We start from the raw sequence: 22052 nt of genomic DNA on the forward strand, positions 1-22052 counted from the left end.
GGAAGTCACACTTTCCCACCAGTGAAATACTGGTGCTGGAGAGAGAGAGAAAGCGGAGAGTAATGGCTAGTTAGCAGAGATGGAAGTGGGTGGTTTCTGATGGCAACCGAGAGGAGGAACACTGCTGCAGAGTTTAGCATTATTGAATATTGATTATAGCAACAATGGACAAGTGGAAACATGTTTGGATAAGCACAACTTTTTAATTTGCTTGAACCAAGAAGTTAATATCACAGCTATATCAGTCAAAGAACCACTGAATTTCAAAATTTAAAATGTAGAAACAAAACAACTATTTATTCTTACCAAATAAGAGCCTACGATGAACTAATCAGGTATGGCCTTCACAGATGGCAACTAGCTGAACACCTGACGGCTATTTATAATCCACTTAGCTTTTCAGCTGACTGGTGAACTTCAAAAGAAGCGAGTGATGATGCTGTGTGAACAATTGTGCAGCAGGTGACAATGTTCTTACTAAAGGTATGATAATGGCGTGCAACACTGTATACATTTGTAACCAATTTATCTATAATGTATTTATCATTTTCATCAAATAATGATGTTGCTCTCTAGTCTAAAGTTATTTTATTTATATTAAAGAAATGATTGTTTTTTCATTTATATATCATTAAACATACTCCCCTTCCATCAGCAGAGCAAGGGAGTGAATCAGCCAGGAAAGGAAAAACTTAACCAGTAATCGCACCAAAGATGAATTTGAACTCAAAATAAAACTCAAAACAAACTAGAAGCATATCAACACGCACCTCTCTCTGCTTTAGGCAGCAACCATTGTCACAACGTGAGATGGAAACTAATTTTTCTCTGAGAAAAGCCAGTCAAGTTATTTACATTTTTGAAGAAAAAGCCACAATTATTATCATGGTATTAAAGGTGTCAAGACACTCTGAGGCGAGCAAAATCCAATGTGAAAAACAGCACTCTGCGGAGAAATAGACAAAATTGTCCCACGATACAATGCCCACAAATATAATGTGGATGGAGATAGTATCGCTTCACCACAAGTTAAAAACACATGTTTTTAACTTGTATGAAACAAAAGCTGTAGTATTTCAACTTTTCCCATATAATTCCCTCTTTGTAAATAACTGGAATGTATATTGAATTATAACTTCCAACATTGTCCACATACCTTAATTGGAAACAAACCCAAAGCAAATACTGCTGTTCAGTTGCCTTTAACAAAGTGATATCTAAAAGGTTGCGAATTGACAATGAAGTTACAAGTACAACAACAGTAAATCACTTAAATCTGCAATCATGAAAAACTGAAACTGTACCCAAACAAAGTTACCAACAACCAAATAAGCCTTATTTCAGTGTCATGCAGTTAGCTTTCAACAAATATTCAAACTTCTAACATGAGTGGTGAAGCGTAATTTAGCGCTTTATTTCTGACGTCAGGACTTACAATAAAGGCTCCAGGCCTCCAGATATAGCTCAGTAGGCCTCTATGAAAGCGTAAAAGAGGGCTCGCAAAAACTACAGAGCATTGCACTCAGCATTCCTAAGCCAAGCCAAGGAAAAGCTGCAGTGAGAGACAGGCTAAATGGCAAATGTAATAAGAAGCTGGAGGCACTGCAGAGCAGGAAAATAGAGACAGCAAGATGGACAGGAATGAAACAACGCACTCCAGAGGGGGTCCTTGCGCAGGCGAGGGTCAGCCATATTGCAGCGCCCATGGAGAAGTTTCGGGGTGCATTGCCCAAGGACACAAAGATGTACTACCAGCCACCACTAGATTTAAACTTGACAACCTCCTGTCCGGTGCCGGGGATCGAACCTGCCACCTCATGGTTACTGGTCGTCCCCTCTTCGAACTAGGGCCATCCTACCACCCAGAATGGCAATGCAACAGAGGGAAAACCACAAACATCTACTGTGCTGAACAATAGGAGTAAGGACGCTGAGTTCCAAAGCTGGAGTGGGGGCGCAAAACCAGAGAGGGACACAGAAAGACGGATGGACAGAAACTGTACAGGTGAGGGAATCCCGATTGTAGCGCAACCTCGTTAACCCCAGAGGCTCGTTAGAGTCTCGTTACGGCAGCATTCTCCAGGCCCATCCTCTGTCACACCTTCATTAAGCCCATCGACCCACCGTGCTTATTAAACACATTCATTACCCCGAGTATTGAACCGCGACTGCTATCACCGGGCCCCTGAACGCATCACGGTGGAGGGGGAAGGCAGAAAGGGTGACGTCTGGTGAAGGGTGAGATAGAAGACAGGTGGGGGGTGGGAGGGGGGAGTGTTGAGGAAGGTGTGGGTCCTGCACGCCAATGGACACACACCTATAGACGCTCGTACTGACACACACACACACACACACCTTTCGGCCTCTTATCAATCATCACTAATGAAGTCAGTGATTAGCGCCGCTTTGGCCTCTCAATCACAAAGAGACAGGGACGTGGAGAGAGAGGATATGGCTTGCTTGAGAGAAGACGAGAGTGATGGGATGAGCAGCAGGGGCCATGGGCATGAAAAGTGGATAAAAAGAGTTTAAAAAAATATGCTTGAAAAGGGCAGGTAGACCTTCTCTGGGTCTTCTCCTCTTCTGTTTTTACAGTTCTGTCTTTTCTCAGCACAGGACACAGGTGAATCCCCAACGGAGGGCTATTCATCACGATACACAAACACAAACTGGTCCGCTGAGCTAAAGGCTAGGCCCTCCATCCCCGGCTTCAGGCTCCTGCTTTAAATGATGACATCATTTTCTGCCCACCTCAAACAAAAGGAAAACTCATCATCATAGAGAAAAGAGAGAAGGAAGGGAAAGAGCGCAAAGAGATTAAGAAGAGTAAAGGCGTGAGCGAGGTGTCGGAAAGGGCCATGAATCATAGTGACAACATCCCTGGCTGGGTGTCAGGAGCTAGTGCTGTCTGGAGCTGGATAAACAGAGGGCCTCTAAAGCGCTGCTCTTTAAACGCTGGCCAGGTCAGAGCCCAGGCACTGGCCCTCGGGAGAATTGAAAAAGGATGCCAAATTCTTTTCGCCTAAAACTGACCGGCTGTTGATTGCCAGAAACCTTCCCAAACTTGCTGCTGGCTGGCAGGGGGTGGACTAACTACCAAAATATCAAATGGATCTGCTGTGATTTAAGTGGAAGTAAACACACTGGTTTGAAAATGTTAAGAAGGCCACAAAAAGCTAGACTTAAGGGATACAGACGGACAAACAAGCTCTAGGAATGAGAATAACTTATTTTCATTATTTATTATTGTTTAATCAATTAGTCTTGGAAACCTAATTAATGATAACAAATAACAAATCCCCTTCATTATATCTTACATCACAAGGTGAGGTTATAAAATATCTTGCTTTGTCCAACCAACAGTCTAAAATATTCAGATCAGACCAGAAAAGAATCCCTTTATTCCAAAAGTACACAGGAATTTGACATGGTGTACAATTCATAGTTCTATTCTTTAACATAATAAGATCAAGAGAATCCAATCAAATGTTTGCTATTTTAGCAATACATTGATAATCAAATATTTGTTTATTGAAATTGCTTGTTGTATCTGCCCAGAAGATATTTAAGTATCATGTGTGTCAAAGAAATACATCAAATCCTCAATCCATCAAAGCTAGCATCAACAATTGTTTGCATTTTTGCTTAAAAAAAATAGTTTTCATCAATCGTACAACAAAGTGCCAGCCTGTAAAAATCTAATAGAAGTGAGTTATTGGCCAGAGGTACATTTTTGCACAGCCTGTACACTAGCCAGCCACTAATACATGTTTAAAGTGAGGAAAAAATAAATAAATGTGGTTTTAATCTCAGCTTCACCCTGTTTCAGGCTGCATTCCCTACATGTACTCGGCCAGAGTAAGCAATGAAACAGAATGGGAATGGAAATAGACGTCACAATCATATTAACATTCTTCAGTGCCTTTCCTGGTGCTCTGGTAGCTGCAGGCGATTGCTTGATAACGTAATGGAAATGACTGCTGCTAGTGCTACAGCATCTACTGTGCTAAGAAATTATGCCTTTCAGAGTGGCTGGCTAGTGGCTAGGCTACAGGTCAGAAAAAGCTCATTTTAATTTCAATGATATTCAAATTTTTACATAAATGACATGCCATTTAAAAAGGATATGAAAGGTGAAAACAGCAACCACCAACTTTGCACACATATTTCTGCGGGGGAAATATTAGAGCCTTAGTATCAGCAGGTTAAAAGTATCATCCTTGTTCAAATCAAACTGCCATCAGAAGAATTGTTGTGAATAATCTTTTCTACAGCCTGACACAGGTTAATAAAGTACACAAAAAAAACATAGTTTAGAAAAATCGTGTTGCTCAAATATTAGTAATATTCTCATCTTTAAAAAAACAGTAATATTTCTCACATGTGCAGTAAGTATAAGAGGAACACACTCCCTGCTCATCCATTATTTGTATCGATGCTCTTACCCAGTCCTACTACACCCTCTGCAGGTGAAAACAGAGCACATGGCACATGAGCAGGTATGCCTTCAGAAGTCACTGTTCCAACAATAAATGGTTACATAAATGTCTTTCATTCACTTGACTATGTTTCCTTTTCATAAGTTTAATACTTTAACATTTCTACAGCCACACAAGATAACCAAAGAGAGCATCCAGCTATACCAAGATCTGTTTTTTCTTTTTTTCTCAAAAAGTAATTTCCTATGTGTTAAGGATAGTCAGGGAGAACACGCTCAACGTTAATGCTTTTACTTTCTTCCTTTTCTTTCTCTAGTCTTTAAAACTTGTTTTGTTTGTGTGCAGACGGCAAAGGGAACTCATCGACGATGTCTGTGTCTGAGTGCAACGGGCTGTCCAAGTTAAAATCAGTGCTCATTAATGCATCGCTACTGTTCAGGCAAGGGCCAATCAGCAACTGCCTCAAACAGAGAAACACACACACACACAGCGTGGCTTTTTGGGGACACGGATCAATACGAAAGCACTTCGAAAGAGCAATGAAGAGGAGGATATTGAGTAGGGGAATGTGCTGTTAGCTTGGACTGCATGCTGACAACCTAAGCAGTGGTAATGGTGAAAATAAAAGTAACACATGTTATAATTCATTATTTACAACTTAATCTAACTTAATGTCCTTATCCTTATGAGAGTATTTCCATTGTTAATTAATGAACCCAAGGATGAATATTAATTGTTCTTGTTTTGCCTCGTAAACAGTCCAAAACCTAAACATTTAGTTGACCAAACTATCCCCAAGGTCCACTTAATCCCTTCTTTTTTATGGCATTAAACAATTTAGTCAGCAGGAACATTTTCTCAGTTGAAGTACTTAGGCTACAAATAACAACATAGCCAAAAGCTCCATTTAACATTTCTGCCTAAAAAAAAATACTTAAAGAAATACAACATTCAACATTCTAAACTTTGATTGCATTGTCTCACTCTCAAGCTCAATATAAGGCTACAGAAACCTTCCCTTTAACTGTGCGTGCATATTTGATGAAGTGAGGGGCATAGGTTGCTCATCCGCGTTAGCTTAGCTTGAGTAACGGTAGCTAAGGGAAGCAGTAGCCTGACTCTGCTTACAGCAAAAAGCTAAACTAAACTAATCACTAAACGCTCCTGTGTGTTTGTTGTGACTTGTTTATTTACCACGTTATGTTGCGCTTGTTATTTTTGGCACTTTGTGTCATGTTTTAATCAAATACATGCCGGTAGGAAACCCACAGATGGGCTTCATAGTGTGTAGACAAGACGTCAGTGATTATAGGGAGCAAAAGAGAGATTGCTGTATTGATTTGAACCAGAATGCACGGAGGAGCAACTACATGTTTTGGAATTTGAGAGGGCGAGGAGAGAGGCTGAGGCAGCTGCACTGAGTGGATACATGGACAAAAGTTTCAATAACTCCAGGTTGAGTGACCAGTCGTTAAAGGCTACACAGGACACTCGCCAAAACTGTCATTCATTGCTTGATTAATAAACTCATTTATCAGCCGTAAACAAGGTCACAACCATGATAGTCAATAATCAAAGCTAAGAGAGGGAAGATGATTTTAAGACTCTTTTGTTATGTATTTCCCCTGACTGGACACAATGTAGATGGACAACAGTCATTCCCATCTGTCCACAGTTTTGGTACAAGACGAAAACACATAAACTAAAAGGTTTTCTTGCTGACATGTAAGAATGGAAATTGTAGATGGGAGCAGAGTTTTTCGTCACTCTGACTGACATAATCCAGCGCCATATACATCATGCAACATCTAACATATAACATCCTGCTAAATCTAAGCTGTCTATGAAGGTGTGTGTGTGTGTGGGGGAAGGGGGGCGGTCAAAGTGCTTCTATTTATCTCTAATTACTGTCAAATATGCGAACAAAGTTTCCAGAGGAGACAGCGCAGCTGGCAGCTATTCAATGCATCTGCTCCCATGTGTGTGTCGCTTCCAGTGTTTTAACTAGGCCTCTGTGTGTGTGTGTGTGTGTGTGTGTGTGTGTGTGTGTGTGTGTGTGTGTGTGTGTGTGTGTGTGTGTGTGTGTGTGTGTGTGTGTGTGTGTGTGCCAAAAGGTCTATTCTATAATAACTGACAGCCATCATTATCACACCCTTTGTCTTTTGCGATCCCTATAATCTGGTTAATTAAATCTGCTAATGTCAATATACAACTGAATCTGTGATTTACATTTGATTGAAGGGGTGGAGCCTTGCTGTCATTCATTCCCCCTGCCAGCAAAAAAAACCTGACAATGACAAGCTGGATAGACAGGCAATCAGAGCAGGAGATGAGGCCTCTTTTACTGACTGATGGCCAAGTAAAACCATTCCCTCTCGACAGTTTGTCTTTCCCAGTGTTTCATGTTGTTCCACAGACGTACACATCCCCGAAGGAATCGGTGAGAGAGCTGGAAAACTTGGTGAAAGCGCGGAAGGGAAGCTTTTCATTGTACATGCAGAGTGGTAATTACACCTAAATTGAGGGCACATGGTAATCTATGTTAGGTCATCTCATATTCCACTTACATTTCCACATTTTTGCACTAATTAAAAGTGTAAATAATCAGTGCCTTTATGCCTGTGTGTGTGTGTGTGTGTGTGTGTGTGTGTGTGTGTGTGTGTGTGTGTGTGTGTGTGTGTGTGTGTGTGTGTGTGTGTGTGTGTGTGTGTGTGTGTGTGTGTGTGTGTGTGTGTGTGGGTGTGTGTGTGTGAGAGAGAGAGAGAAGGAGAGAGAGTTGGAGAGAGTATGAGTAGGCAGACAGTGTCTTTGAGATGAGCTAATGGAAGAATCTTCCTGTCACATTGCAGGGAAATTAAATGCACACTCTTTGATTTTAACAAGACAGGATAGCAGATAAAGTTTTTTTTACACACAAGTCAAAAAGTGCTTCCCCAGCAAAAATCTTTTGCAGATTGTGTTTAATTGAAAGGAAACGGAGCAAAGTTAGCGACACGGAAAGATGGGTGGCAAGGTTTTTTTTGCAGCTTTCACAGTAGTTTGTCCACCAGTTGGTCAATGAAACAGACAGAACTCAGTTAAACTTTCACAACTGCCCCCCCCCCCCAACTGCAAATTGTAGTGAGATGAGGCAAAGGGGAATTTGCTATTCACACAGCCTTTGCCCTTCGTTATGGTGGAGGAGCAGAATATAAATGGAGGGGGCTAGGGACACTTCACACGATGAAAACAAGCCTTGAAAGGCAACTGGTGCAATATAACCAACACGGGCATAAATACTGGATGAACACCAATAGAGAATGCAGGTTGGATGTCAAAAGGAGTCGGGCACGGCTAACCCAGAGTCACATGCTCTTCACAAAACACACTCTTAGCCCACGGTTATCTGTGGCCCTCTGCGGATATCGCCCCGGGCTAACACGCAATGAAAGAGCAGGTGTTATCACCTGGAATAAGTGACCGCTGCATTAGCAACTTTCAGCTGATGTTTGTTAGAAAGAAAGAAAAAACAGATTTGCCCTTCAGTATGATAATGAGGGAATAAAATTATGCATTGTCCTTAAACGTTGTCTATGCAATTAACAGAAATGTAACAGTTACATCTGAGCAGGCCGACAAACTTCCACACTCTGTCTCTAAGTCTGGGGGTGCTCGTGGTGTAGTGGTTAGTGTGCCCCCCTAGAGGCTCAGTACTCATCGCAACAGACCCGGGTTCGATATCCCGCCCGGGTCGTTCTCTGCACGTCATCCCCCTGTATACCCCATTCCACATCTGTCTCTCCACAACTGTCTAATAAAAGCAAAAATGCCTAAAAACAATCTTTAAAAAAAAAGAAGTCACTAAGTCTGGGTTGGTAGTTAACTGAGGCAAATATAATAGAAAGTTGTGTAGGACTAAGCACAGGAACACAATATTACAAGAATTACCACTAATATGGTTAGGGCTAGAAATAGGAAATGTTTCCTTAAGGTACAAACGTTTTCCCTGACCCTAAACCTATTTAACCATCTACAGAACTGGATATGGTCCTTACATAGAGAAAAGACCCTGCAGCTTGGAACTGAAAACCACAACTATGACAAGAAACAGGGAATGAAAGAAAGAGAAAAATATACGTGGGTGTGCACATGACAAAAGGGAAAAAGGCAGAGGGCGGGTTGAAAGACCACACAGAAACATCCTGCAGCAATTCAATTATTCAATTTTGGAGGAGGAGAAAGAGAGGGCAGATCAGAGCGAGTGAAAGCCTTATCCTCATCTGTGATTGATTAGGAGAGACAGAGGCTGGATCCCTGTGCCACAAGAGCTGGCAGAGGAGAGAAACGAGGAGGGAGGAGAGAAAACAGGAGGAGAGGCTTTCCAATGTACTATCCCATGTGAAATTTATAGCACACAAAAAAAAAACGAAAAAGCCCATCTCAATGCTGTTTCCTGGATCAATCCATGTAGAGAACAAAGGCTCAGCCCACACAATGGTCCCAGAGGTGTTCAACAATTAATTTTCTTTATTTTTATATGTGTGTAAACCTTCCAGAGAAGTATTTTTTCCCACACAGCTTCAAACCCTTTCAGTTTGTCAGCAAACATTGGACCTGGGTTGAATCCAGATCCTTAAAGTATAAATAGTTGAGTCACCTGTTCGATTCTTCATATGCAATATGATATTTACATTTATTAAATTAAAAAGAACAGCCTGTATAATTTGAAAACCAAGTCTAAAAGTCTACAAGATCAAAAAAATAGCTTTTTGGTGTTCATGCATATTTTTGGATCTCACCGTGCCAAATTCATTCCGGGACTGTAATTACAATCATTTTCCCACAATGCAACATAATCAGTCTCTTGGAGAAGAGAACCTTATAGACTTTCAGGCTGTCGTGAATAAATGGCCTCTGTGGAAAAAAATGTAAATGTTTCTGGGTCGTCTTAATTCCTGGCAAACCTAATGACAAGTTTAGGCCTTTGCAACCAGAGGGCCTAGACATAACAATTTCCTTATAAGCTCAGCCCATTTCTCTCCACCCTAATGACAGGAAGCTAAAATAGCGGCAACAATCTCACGTCTGAAAAATGACCGTCTGAAATTGATACTGCTATGCTGCAAATGTTATCAGCAGCAATATTAATCTCTCACCTAATGGTAATCGCTAATTTCATAAACTATTAAGTTGATGAATGGGGTTTTAACAAACTGAGCTATTGTTAACAACTTAAAGCAGACTAATTCATCAAGGCCACCATTACTCATTGACAGCAAAGAAATATTAGCAGGGAAAAGTGCATTAAAGGAAGGTCTAAATAAAGGGGGTGAGAAACCGACATGCCAAATGACCGTGTAGGTGACCTCAGCTCAGCGTTTGACACCGTAGACCAGTGTCATAATGAGGCATCTGATAAACTGTGTCCCTGGCACACAGGTCATTCTCTGTTATACTTGGCTATACGTCCTCTTCTTGTGCCCATCTCTTTTCTGGGGTCCCTCAGAGGACTTTTCAAGGTCCCCTCTTTGTTTTACATTATGCATGCTGTGGCAAATCATGCACAGATTATGATCCTTTTCATTGCTACACAGGGATGACATGCAATTGTATGTCCTGATAATGCCTGGTACCAATGATGTATTCCGTATTATCCAATATCAATAATCGCAAAAGCAGGTGATCCAAACTCACATCTTCGGTCCATTACCAACTTGTTTTCCTCACAAGACATGATCAGAAACTTAAAACAAACCACATTTACACAGACTCTGCTTCATGAGACACCACACCATCACATAAACTTTTGTACTCATGCTCACTGCAACTCCATTACAAGTCGACTTAGTCAAATACAAACATATAGCTGTATTCTAATAGTGAATAGAAACATTACCTTGTCATGGATCACTTTTAACAGTATACATTAACAATTGTATACATTTTATAATTAGACCATATGAAAATGCCATAAAACAAACATTTTACCCAATGAGGATATGTGCCAAAGTGTCTCTAAAAAGTTTTTATCTCCTCCACACTTTCTTGTATCAGCAGGCGAAACATCCAAAGTCTGTAACTAATGGCACTGCTCCTTTTTAAAGCCTTGAATGGTCAGGCCCCTGCTTGTTTCTGTGTTCTGCTAACTCTCTATTAGCCTGATTATTGCTTGAGATCCTTAGGCAAAGCCCTACTAATGTTTCCAAAATCGTTATTATGATTATGATTAACATTATTATCATCTTTCTGTATCAAAATCCAATACTGAATGACAAATATAGTAAAACAGGATGTGTGCTGGGGATTTTGGGGTGAAATGTCCACCTCAACATTAGAATCAACATTCCGTGGCCTACATTAAAGCGGCAACGAGTAACATTTAAATATCTTTTAAACAGCCTAATTTTTCCTCTGATAATCATAAATTACCTTTAACAGCAAACGAGACCATCAGTGCAAAGAAAGACGTTTTTATATAGTTTTTATTACTGCATTTGATCTGGTCGTACACCCAGTCCGATTTTCGGTTCACGCGTGCATGCTCTATGGTCACATATCCGTATTGGTCGCAGATTTCAGTGTGGCGCAGGAACGTGATTTGAAAAGCCTATCACTGCAGGTGAGGGAAGGGGAGCGGGAGACCAGATCCCAATTCACCAGATGTGGGACAAAGACTACGTTTGTGCGGGACAATGCGGGACAAAGTGCCGTTTTTATAGCAAAATAAACTCGTGTCACCACCGGTAATGCCAGAGACACGGCTTTCTAAATTAAAAAAACACTATCTTTAGATCAGCGTGCAGCAGTTAAGTTAGCTACTGTTAAACAAATAGAGCATTAAGGCTGCGGCTTCACATTAAAAGCATTTCACTGGCTTCACATTAGCATTTCACTTGACAAACGTGAGTTGGCTTTTATTTTGAAGTAACAGGAAAGTGAACGTTGAAGCACTGCAGGCAGCACCTTCACAGAGCCACTGAGCCCAGCAGCCCGATACACACACACAGACAAACACACACACAGACAAACGGAGACTGCTGTCTCCTGACAGCTATCGGATAAATGCCAGATTATAAAACACGCATTTAAAAAGGGGGGCTCACTTTCAATAACAATGCGGGACAACGTCTCAATTTGCGGGACGTGTGAAAAGTAATGGAAATGCGATCTGGTCATCCTAGAAGGGGAGCGGGAGCCTTGTTTGAGACAGTTATTTGTCGTCATAATGACTGATAACGGGGCTGAACCATCAAAGAAAAAAAAATAAAATGCAATGAAGAAAAGCTCAAAGGGAGAGTGATAGGCGGGCGGGAGGGCGTTGCCACGCAACGTATACACAATTTCACGCAGCGAACCTAGACTGCAGTGTTTACTCCTAAATGAATGAGCGGTAGCCTACTAAAACAAAGTTTACTTTGCCTCACCAGCATCATCAGATGACCATTATTCATCTGAAATAGTCATTATTTACAACAACATAAACACATTACCTCATCGTGATCCATAACTAACTGCCGTCTCTCGTTCATTCGCTTTGTGTGGGGACTGGGGACACATACTCGTTCAGCTCCGTGAGAGGTGACAATGGATCAACTCATTGCAATCAGGTCAGGTGTAGTTGATGCTGTGTCACTAACCACTCTCACCGAGCCGAAAAGAGTCCGGTGCCCTCACACTTTCAACACACGGACACGCACTATATTGCTTCCTGATTATTTGAATCTTGAGGCCCTGCACGAGCTAGAAAACAGCTTCACGACAGCTGGCGTCGTAAAAATACTACCGCTTTTGTTCAAAGGTGTCGCCAACGTGCCGACTTACTCGTTGTACCTTTAAGAAAGCAGCTGGTAGTGTGTTTTCAGAAATTGGAAAACAGCAATATCTAGTGGTGGTTTAAAGTAGGCATTCACTGTCTTCTGTACCTGCTGTTTTTTTTAAAGAAATATGATTGAGGAGTCGAGGGTGAAAAGGGCAGTTCAGTTTTCATGACCAGATGTGATAACAGATCGGGGATAAAACTATATTCAGAAAGGATTATCATAAAAGAATATATTTGTATAGAAATGTACATGTAGCCTGTGAAACCTTCAAGCTGGTGGTACACTTGTAGGAAGAAGGTGCATCAGGTACAGTTTAAGACTGTACTCCTGCGTGACTTCTAAGAGTCTAACATCTCAACAGCCGAAAGTAAGAGATGAAGAGAGAGAAAATGAGAGCTCTGATTACATTGTTATGACCCCAGAATATTGCCAGTAGCAGCTTAGCTATGTAGACCCTCTGTATGATATAAATGCACATTTGAAGATATTAACATTGCCAGAAAAAGACACACCCACACACACAACCAGCAGAAAAAGTGAGAAAGAGTTCAAAAATGAGAGCAGTTATGCGGGACTAACCAGTTTGTTCTCCTGCAAGTAGAGTCTCTGAAGTTTACGGCATCCTCTTGCCAAGGCCACCATGCCTTCATCTGTGACACTGTAGCACTGGCCCAAGTGGATGTCCTTTAGCTCACTGCAGTGCTCTCCCAGCTAGAGGAAAAATGATTAAGTTTATGATTAATGTTATGTTCACAGTCACTTTTCACATCGAAAAAAGAAAAGAACAAATGAGTCATGTGTTTATCACAAGGTCTGGAAATTAAAGAAAATAAAACAATTTGGATCTCTTGTGTCACACTTCTGCCTCTAAAACGATACCTTTTTTAGTGCTTCATCCGTAAGTTTGTCCTGGTTGCCCACATGCACCTTCACCAGCAGAGGGCAGTGTGTAGCAAGGGCCGACAGGGACATGTCACCGAGTTGCTTGCAGCGATAAGCTGTATACTTCTGTAGGCCTGCACAGTGCGAGGCCAGGGAGGACACACCATGGTCATGGACCCCTCTGCAATCCGAGATGTTAATCTCCGTCACATTCTGCCTCCGAGAGGCTATTTTCACCAGGAGATCATCGTTTACCTTGAAGACAGGGTGACACAAGGAGAGATGAAAGTCAGTAGGGACAACAATACTTTTTTGTACAAAGGTTAAGAAAAATGTAGAAATGACAAGTCTCAGATTTTATCCCACAGGCAGTTATCCAAATTGTTGAAAAAATACAATGGCCACTCCTCCTACTCACTTATTTCAAGCCAGAGTAATAACTAAATGTATTAAAATGTTAAATGTAAAAGACTACAAAAAAGTGTACTAGTGGACAACTGATTAAAGAAGAATTCCTATATACGATAGAGTTGTAGACAAGAAACTGAAATGCACTACACAATGGCGCTTACTTGTTGTAGGCCACTGAGGTCGATTTGCTTCCAGAACTGGAAGTCCAAGCAGAGGTCCCTCCAGTACTTACAAACCAGGGAGGCACACAGACAGCGCTCCTTCACGGTCAAGTGGGAGAGCACCTGTAGGAGAAGGCACAATAAGACATAAAGAACAAAGACAAATCCATTCAGCTGCTGTGGCTCATTTGTCAAAAAAGATAAGAGCATATACTGTAGTAGACAGCATGTTCACTAGCAATGGCAAGCTCTGGCTTAAAGGTGCACAATATAACTCTTGGTGTGTCAGAGAAGTGGACATTTCCTAAGGTATATTCTCATAACTGAATAAACAAACTTTCCTCACAGGAAAATCGGATCCCTGGCATACTGTTTGAAGTTAGAAAGCTACCTTAAAAGTTACTGTTTCACTGCCGTTGTTTGCAGCAGCAGGGTCTACAGTTTTGTTTACAAACATACTCTAGTCTTACATTTCCCAGTTCCAGAAGCCTCCAAATAATTTAGTTTTGATGTATAAAATAATTACATTTTGAGAAAATATTTTTTGTAAACTAACTAGGCTCTGCAAATGTAAACAAATTCCCCTCCCATGAAACTGCATAGTGCACCTTGCATGAAAAAATATTCCTTGTACCAAACCAACAATTCTTTGATGAACTCTGACCTTAAGAAGAATGGAGGAAGGCAGGTGGTTGATACTAGAGTGATCAGCAGCGTCAGAACTTCTGGCCTGGCAGTCGTCGTAATGATGCAGGCAGCAGGGGGACGAGTCTGAACTGTGGGGCAGATGGGCATGGAGCCCCAGCCCACAGCAGCCGTCCGCAGGTGAGGAGGAGGAGGAGGCAGAGGAAGAGGAAGCAGAGGAGGAGGGCAGTGGACAGAGGGGGAGGTGGCAGTGGCCGCTGTCAGAGTTTGAGGCGGCCTCTCCCCCGCCGCCTCCCACTCCTCCGTTCTCCAGCCCTCCGTCAGGGGCAGCGAAGGCGCAGCGCGGCTGCTTACAGGGGGTGCACCTCTGCACCTGTGAGCACTTCCTCTTGCACACCTGCAGACACAGACACACACATACACAAAGATCAGCCAGGTGGAAGCAGTTTTTCCTTCAGGCAGGTCAAGGCAGATTTGACTGCAAAGCCTTTAAGTACTTGTTCCTTAAGTGCATTGTTTAGGAACCTTACACCTACTGCATTATGAGACGTCAAAACAAAACAAAACTCTAGTCCCTGAATCCTCAATGAGATCAAAATAAAGTTTTTTGAGTTTGAGATTTGACTTATGACTACTATAATTATGTCATTATTACATCATGTTTTTCCTCTTTTGGCACCTGTAAACAGATGCCCAGTTTAATAAGTCCGGGATGAGTTGAGACTATATGGTACGTGTGCCTGGATTTGCACTTGGGAATGAGACAATTACTTTAAGATTTGTGTGTGTGTGTTACCTCAAAAAAATTAATATTAATTTCAAAGTGATTTAAGCTTTGAGCTGATTAAAATCCTTCCCTACTTTGTAAAACGGGGTTGTCTGACCATCTTCATTTAATGCTTTAAGGTCAACAAACACATTTTAGACGACTGATAGCTCTAAATGGTGTTTTATGGGTCATTAGCAGAATTGGTTGTCAGTGGCGTCAAGCATTATAATATTTCCATATTCATCTGGGGGAGGGAAGGATTTCTTTGGTGCCATAACTAATGAGTCTAAATCCTATGGCTACTTATAAGTAGGGTTGCAAAGGGGTGGAAAGTTTCCGGTAAATTACCGGAAAGTTTCCGGAAACTTTCCACGGGAACTTTCGCTCGGGAATTTTGGGAATATTCAAAATTGGAAATTATAAATGTCGGTAATTTAAATTATTTTTTTTTTCATATCCAAACATAAATCTAAACATCTAAACACTATGTTTGGTCATAGACAGACATCCATGCAAAATAATACAATTAAAAATCATTACATTTGAACAGATTTATTTGTAAGAAGAACTTTATCAAGTTTTGATTATTTTATGAACAATCAACAATTTCACTGAACAACAAAAAGATGAATGTTGAGTTAAATATTACTCATCTGTCTGACCCAACCTATTCAATAAATAAAGTCAAATGCCCCCCATGTGATGGAGGAATGCACAGAGCATGTAGAGGGCATGGCCTCAGTACCCCTGCAGTAGGATGTGTGCTATGTGCAACTTGCCAAGGTTAGTTGCATAAAATCTGGTTATTTTAGTCAAGATTTTGCTCAAATATATTTTCCCCAACTATATTTATAATCACTGTTTAAGCCTCTGTAAACCTGGTCTAGTAAAAATCAATATATGATATCAAGTTGGGTGTCTCAATAAACTTAAAAAAAAATCTGATTTGAAATTAAATGTTCATAAATATATAACAACTTAGTTGAAAAACTGCTTTTTACAGTCTAGAACGTTTGCCAGGACTGAAATAACATAGTTAGATGGATTTAGTGCATTTGGTTTGCTTTAAATTTAGTAAATTCCCGTTTATTCCCGTTAATTCCCATTAATTCCCATAAATTCCCGTTAATTCCCATGGAAAGTTTCCAACTTTGAAAATTCCCGGAATTTTGCAACCCTACTTATAAGTAAACAGAATTTTTGTAGGTGAAGACAGCCCTATTAACCATTAACAGCAGCACAATTAAATCATCACCAGCTACAGCAATTGGTACTGATAGTGAATCCTATAGCTCCGTACCATCTCAGTGTAGTCACTGGTGCAGTCAGACACCGGTACCGGTACAGGTACAGTCACTGACACGCCGGCGGTTCTGAAGAGCGCCGGTGGTGGAATCAGTTTGGCGGGTACGGCTGATAAGAGTTTCCTGCCTTGGCCCTCCCAGACGGCCAGCTCCCGTTGGGACAGCAGGAACTTGGAGCAGTCCTCTGGAGACGTGAGTGTGGCGTAGCGCTCGGCGAGCTTGGAAGCGGCTGCTGCTCCGATGCCGACTGCGCCCACACCGGGGAGGCTGATGGCGGTGATGCTGTTGTGATGGCCCGCGTTGCCGTTGACGCCGCACTCCAAACGGTCGCTACTGTCGTCTTCGTCAAGGCCGCCGCTGCTGCTGCTGCTGCTGCTGTTGCCGTGAACGATGAAGCAGAGCATGCAAGGCAGCTGCAGGAAACAGTTCCTTTTCTTCTTGCTGTGATGCAACTTACGTGTCCTCTTCTTTAGGTGGTTGCCATTTTTCGAGAGTAGATGGCCCATATAGATGACTCAAGGAAACTCTAGAACACAACAAAAGTCAGATCTTTAGTTAATATTATGAAAGAAAATTATATGATTTTAATGTTCTGCAATTCCCTTATTATTCAATTTTTCTTGATCATTTAACAAATCAGGTCTAACAACTCAAACACAGCATTGTTTTACGTGCAGTATGTTGTCTAAACAGAAGCAACCACACAAGAATGTTGGCAAGATGAAATAGTCTGCATACAATTGACAAACTTATGACTTAAGTCATTAAACATCTATGAAAGATATACTGTATAAATAAATTGGAAGCGCCTTAGTAGCCCAGTGGTTTCAGCGCATGGTTCACTCTGGCTTTGATGTCAATTCCCCCTTTCACCTCCAATTTCCTGTCCATCCTCCAGCATTGCATTATCCATTAAAAGGCATGAATGTCCCAAAAAATATATATTAAAAAAACAAAAACGTAAAGAAGACTTGAAAAAGCACTTGATTAACAATGATCCAGCACACTTAGGAGGGTTAATAAACCATAATAATGTGCTATACCCAACGTTATGCAGGGTCTAAAAGCTGGGTCTATCACATGTCCTAGAACCTAGATAAATAGATTTCTACTGTTTTTATAGTGGCAAAAGCAAATACCGTAAAGTTAATATCACTTATTAAATAAAAAAAGTTCCATCACTCAGACTGCTAAACACTGATATCTACCATCACCTACTGTATATTGATACTGTGTTATTCACAACCACTTTGGCAGGAGTAAACAATTACAGCCACAAATCTCCTTATGCACACAATGAAATGCGAGTACGAAATAATCAGAGCCGAACTTAAACATGTCAAGGACAATTAACATATGCACACTGAAACAGCTTGGAACAGATATGAGGCTGAAAATAGACAGATGGATGCCAAGGTGTCATTACACTCTCCTCTCTGTGTCGTACACATTAGCACAGCCACATTGTAACTTGTGTAAAATGCAATACAGTTTTGGTTTATTAAAAACAATTAAATTCTGAGAGTAAAGCGTAACACAACAAAGGAGCCACAGGCTTTTAGCCGAGCTCATCCCTCTAACGAAATCCTCCGCCTTGTATTTTTGTGTTGTTGTGAATGTAACAATTGTCACGAGTTCAACCCCCATATTTCGTTGCCTATTATAAAGCACAAAAAAACAGCTTTGCTAACATCATGCTGCAGTCTAGAGAGGAAACGGTGACGATGTATTGTTTTGCTGCTGCCGAATGAGAATATGTAAACAGTGAACAGGTGGCCATTTGTTTAGCATACACATATACGAACACACACACATAAAGCAGGCCTAACCTGACAGTTGTGTTTGTATTGAGTCGCGAAAGGTTCATTTGAAATATTTACTCCAACTTGACAACATATTTACACCCTTATAATGGGGGGAAAGACACGGCTCCATTGCTAACCCAGTGGTTCAACCTCTCTGACAGCAGCTAGCTCGCTCCATCATGATCATTGGATGCTAAAGTTAGCTGTACAATTAAGAACACAACATTAAAAAACGTCTCTCACCACTTCACACGGTTCTCCCACGCTCCGGACGGTGCTCGCATAATACTGCTATGCTGCACGCCAATACAACTATGTTGACGCAACAAGAAACCCCCGCTACAGAAGAACTAACGTAATGTTTTATCCAAACAGTGGCAGCTCTGGCTCTGCTGTTGCTGCTGGTGCACTTCAGCAGGAGAACACTTCCGTACAGAGAGGGCATCACGACGGAAGCCGACGAGGGCGTTTCTTAATTCGCCATGTTTTGCTGGATGAACACTTTCTCTTATCCTGGTGGTGCTACCCTTTCTTTATGTCCATGGTGCTACCAGACCATCGTACTTCATTTCATTTGTACAGAAGGGAAAATGAAATTTGGGCGGAAGGTGGGCGGGCGGAGCCAGGCTAACTATCTCTGTGTGCATCTAGGCCTATCTATCTATCTATCTATCTATCTATCTATCTATCTATCTATCTATAGGCTATATCTATCTATCTATCTATCTATCTATCTATCTATCTATCTATCTATCTATCTATCTATCTATCTATCTATCTATCTATCTATCTATATATATATATATCTATCTATCTATCTATCTATCTATCTAGGCCTATCTATCTATATTTCTGTAATTTGTAAATTAATTTGTAAAATTGCAAACAAATATGGCCTAAGCCTAAGTAGCCTAGTGCAAAGGAACATTAAATATGACTACATCATATGTCTTCTCTCTCTCTCTCTCTCTCTCTCTCTCTCTCTCTCTCTCTCTCTCTCTCTCTCACACACACACACACACACACACACACACACACAACACACACACACACACACAGCGTATGGGCGTGAGTTTCCAGCCACCCTGTCCTCAACCCCGAACGCAAACTCCCAAAATAGCTGCGCGACTTCAGGAAGGCTTTTAAAAAGAAAAATGGCTGAAGTTGTTTCACCAATAACTCGACAAGTATCTACAGAAATCCGGGAATTCGTCTCATCGTCTGTCCATACTCGCCTTGAAGACGTCGAGGATTGTTTAATTTACAACCGGCATGGAGTCTCCCTCCCGTTCAAGAAATTATATCAAGACAGGAAATCGGTCATCATTTTCGTGCGGGTAGGGGGATAATACTTTGTTTCGCTTCAACTTGCTGATACTTGAAGTTGAGTTCCAGAAGCCGTGAGATGCTTTTAATGGGCATCAAAATAGGCAACAGGTGAGCTTCAGCTTTGCGGGACAGATGCCCCAACATCTTCCCATACTATGGAAATTGACGAATGGAAAGATCATGTATATGTGAAGACAGAGGGCTAAACGTTTACATAGGTGCAAGATGTAGAGGTATTTAACATACGGTAGTACAGTATATAATAATTCTATTAGTATGTTAATGTGTTATAACTTATATCCTGTGTGTCTCTGCAGAATTTCCTGTGCTACAGCTGCAAAGAATATGTGGAAGATTTGAGCAAAATACCTAGAGAAGCACTGGAGGTAAGTCCTCGTCTGCTACTATGACTATGAGGCTTGCAAATGTGCAGTGATGGAATGTAGGGTAGGCTTTAGGCTACTCAAATACAAATCTGTAGGCCTACTTAACATATTATTTTCATTATGCAACTTTATACTTGTACTCCACTACATGGGTCTGCTTTAGTGACTAGTCAGATTACAATTTGTGACATCCAGAAAAAAGCAAGCATCTTCAAATGTGAGGCTTTTTAATGTGAGCGTTTTTGATTTTCTGAGGGAATAAGTGTCCCTTTGTGGGTTGAGAAAATTGCCCATGGGCCTTGAACATTCTTCATAACAAAGAAAAACACAAAAAGAAAAGAAAACTCACTGGACAGAGATGCTATGCGCTATCAAACTGTATGTAAAGATGTCACAATACACAGTCTTAAACATGTACAGCAATAAAATGCATCCTAAACATTACTGTAATACAGCAGGAATACAAGAAACACCATATACTGTATAATGTTATACACTGACCGAGCATTTTTTTCTGCATGAATAGTACTTTTACTTTTATACATTTTACTGATTATATTTACATAGTTTTACTATTTCAGTAAGGATTTAAGTTAAGGACTTAAACATGTGGAATATATTCACGGCTTGGCATAGCTACTTTTAGTGAATAAAAGGATCAGAATACTTACAAATTGGTATCTACATCAGAGATAACACCCTATGAGAGCTCAGATAAGTGTGACTCAAAACTATTGATTCTGGATTATCCAAAATGTGTTGTGGGTAATTGCAGGATGCTGACATTAGACTGGTTGTGATTGGTCAGTCAACTCATCATCATATTGAGGTACTACATTTTCTAATTCTCGTGCATCATTTTTGCCTGCCACACCTTTTGTTATCATGCTGATTTACTTTGTTTTTTTTCAATCTCTTCTAGCCATTCTGCTCACTGACGGGGTATCCTTATGAAATATTTGTGGACCCAGAGAGGGGTATTTATCAGAAGCTAGGGATGAAAAGAGTGGAGAAGTTCACAGACTCAGGTAAGGCAACAACAATCATATATAAAGGCTTACGGAAAGGACATTTTGCAAGGGTAATTAATGAAGTGTGTGTGTGTGTGTGTGTGTGTGTGTGTGTGTGTGTGTGTGTGTGTGTGTGTGTGTGTGTGTGTGTGTGTGTGTGTGTGTGTGTGTGTGTGTGTGTGTGTCTGTCTGTGTCTGTGTCTGTGTGTCTGTGTCTGTGTGTCTGTCTGTCTGTCTCAGCCCACCCTAGTCCCCATGTGAAGTCTGGTATCTTCTTGGGACAAATGAAGAGTATATGGAGGGCCATGAGTGGCCCTCTGTTTGACTTCCAGGGTGACTTATATCAGCAAGGTGGAGCCATCATTGCGGGACCAGGTATAGGCTTTCATTGTCTCTTTTCTTTTGTGACTCTTTGCATGCTCAGTCTTTAATTCTCGCTCTGCCTCATTTTGTGTCATATATTTTGCTCCCTCCCTGTGTCTTCTCTCTCCACAGGCCCTCTAGTTCATTTTTCCCACATAGACGCGAACCGCCTCGACCACATGCCCATCAACTGGCTCCTGCAGCTGGCCGGAGTGCAGCAGACTCTGGACTTCAGCGATAAGCCAAAGATCATACACGTGTAGCCAGTTGGCTGCTCACATCACATACTGTATATGTGGCACGCATTGCTTGTTAAATTACGTCAGCATCTCACACGAAAAATTTGCACCAAGAAGAGGTGGAGACAACATCATTCTCAGGAACAAATGTTTGTGTTCCAGTATTTTGTCATATTACCATTCTGACTTGAGTGCATCGCCCCCAAATCTTGAATAGGTCTGTGAAAGATATAGGCTAGTGTGTGTGGAGCATTACATTTCTGAGCTTGGAAACAGTATTTGGAGGGGGGAAATGTAATCTCAACTCAAGGTCTCTTCGGTAGCCTATGATGTCTTTTGTTTTGTAATTCTGTTCCCATACTTGTATAATTAGGCCTTCATGTTTGCTTGGTTAACATTTATGGACACTTCAACAATTGGGCGTATCACAGTCTTCTGTTTCTACCCACTTTATTTATTTTCACAGGGTTTATTATTATACTGTAAATAAAGTTGTATTTCTGTTTCTTG

At 41.1% G+C, this 22052-nt stretch overlaps 2 protein-coding genes across 2 annotated transcripts in view; one reads left to right on the plus strand and one right to left on the minus strand.

Moving 5' to 3' along the window:
* The window catches only part of fbxl17 (F-box and leucine-rich repeat protein 17), a 215263-nt gene extending 196707 nt beyond the window's left edge, over positions 1 to 18556 (minus strand). The window contains exons 1-6 of the mRNA XM_080050935.1: positions 18459 to 18556; positions 16407 to 16936; positions 14357 to 14734; positions 13693 to 13815; positions 13118 to 13375; positions 12818 to 12949 (exon numbers count right to left, since the gene is read on the minus strand). Of these exons, the coding sequence (XP_079907061.1) occupies positions 12818 to 12949; positions 13118 to 13375; positions 13693 to 13815; positions 14357 to 14734; positions 16407 to 16916 (1401 nt within the window). The 5' untranslated portion in view covers positions 16917 to 16936; positions 18459 to 18556. The remainder of the gene's footprint in view (positions 1 to 12817; positions 12950 to 13117; positions 13376 to 13692; positions 13816 to 14356; positions 14735 to 16406; positions 16937 to 18458) is intronic.
* A 730-nt stretch (positions 18557 to 19286) lies between these two features.
* Positions 19287 to 22052, plus strand: prxl2c (peroxiredoxin like 2C). The gene is made up of 6 exons (XM_080037331.1): positions 19287 to 19552; positions 19862 to 19930; positions 20706 to 20759; positions 20853 to 20958; positions 21181 to 21315; positions 21436 to 22052. Exons 1-6 carry the CDS (start codon positions 19370 to 19372, stop codon positions 21564 to 21566), a joined length of 678 nt encoding a protein of 225 aa, XP_079893457.1. The 5' UTR covers positions 19287 to 19369; the 3' UTR covers positions 21567 to 22052.

The sequence above is a fragment of the Ammodytes marinus genome, assembly GCF_949987685.1.
Source record: "Ammodytes marinus genome assembly, chromosome: 2".
NCBI classification, from domain to species: domain Eukaryota; kingdom Metazoa; phylum Chordata; class Actinopteri; order Uranoscopiformes; family Ammodytidae; genus Ammodytes; species Ammodytes marinus.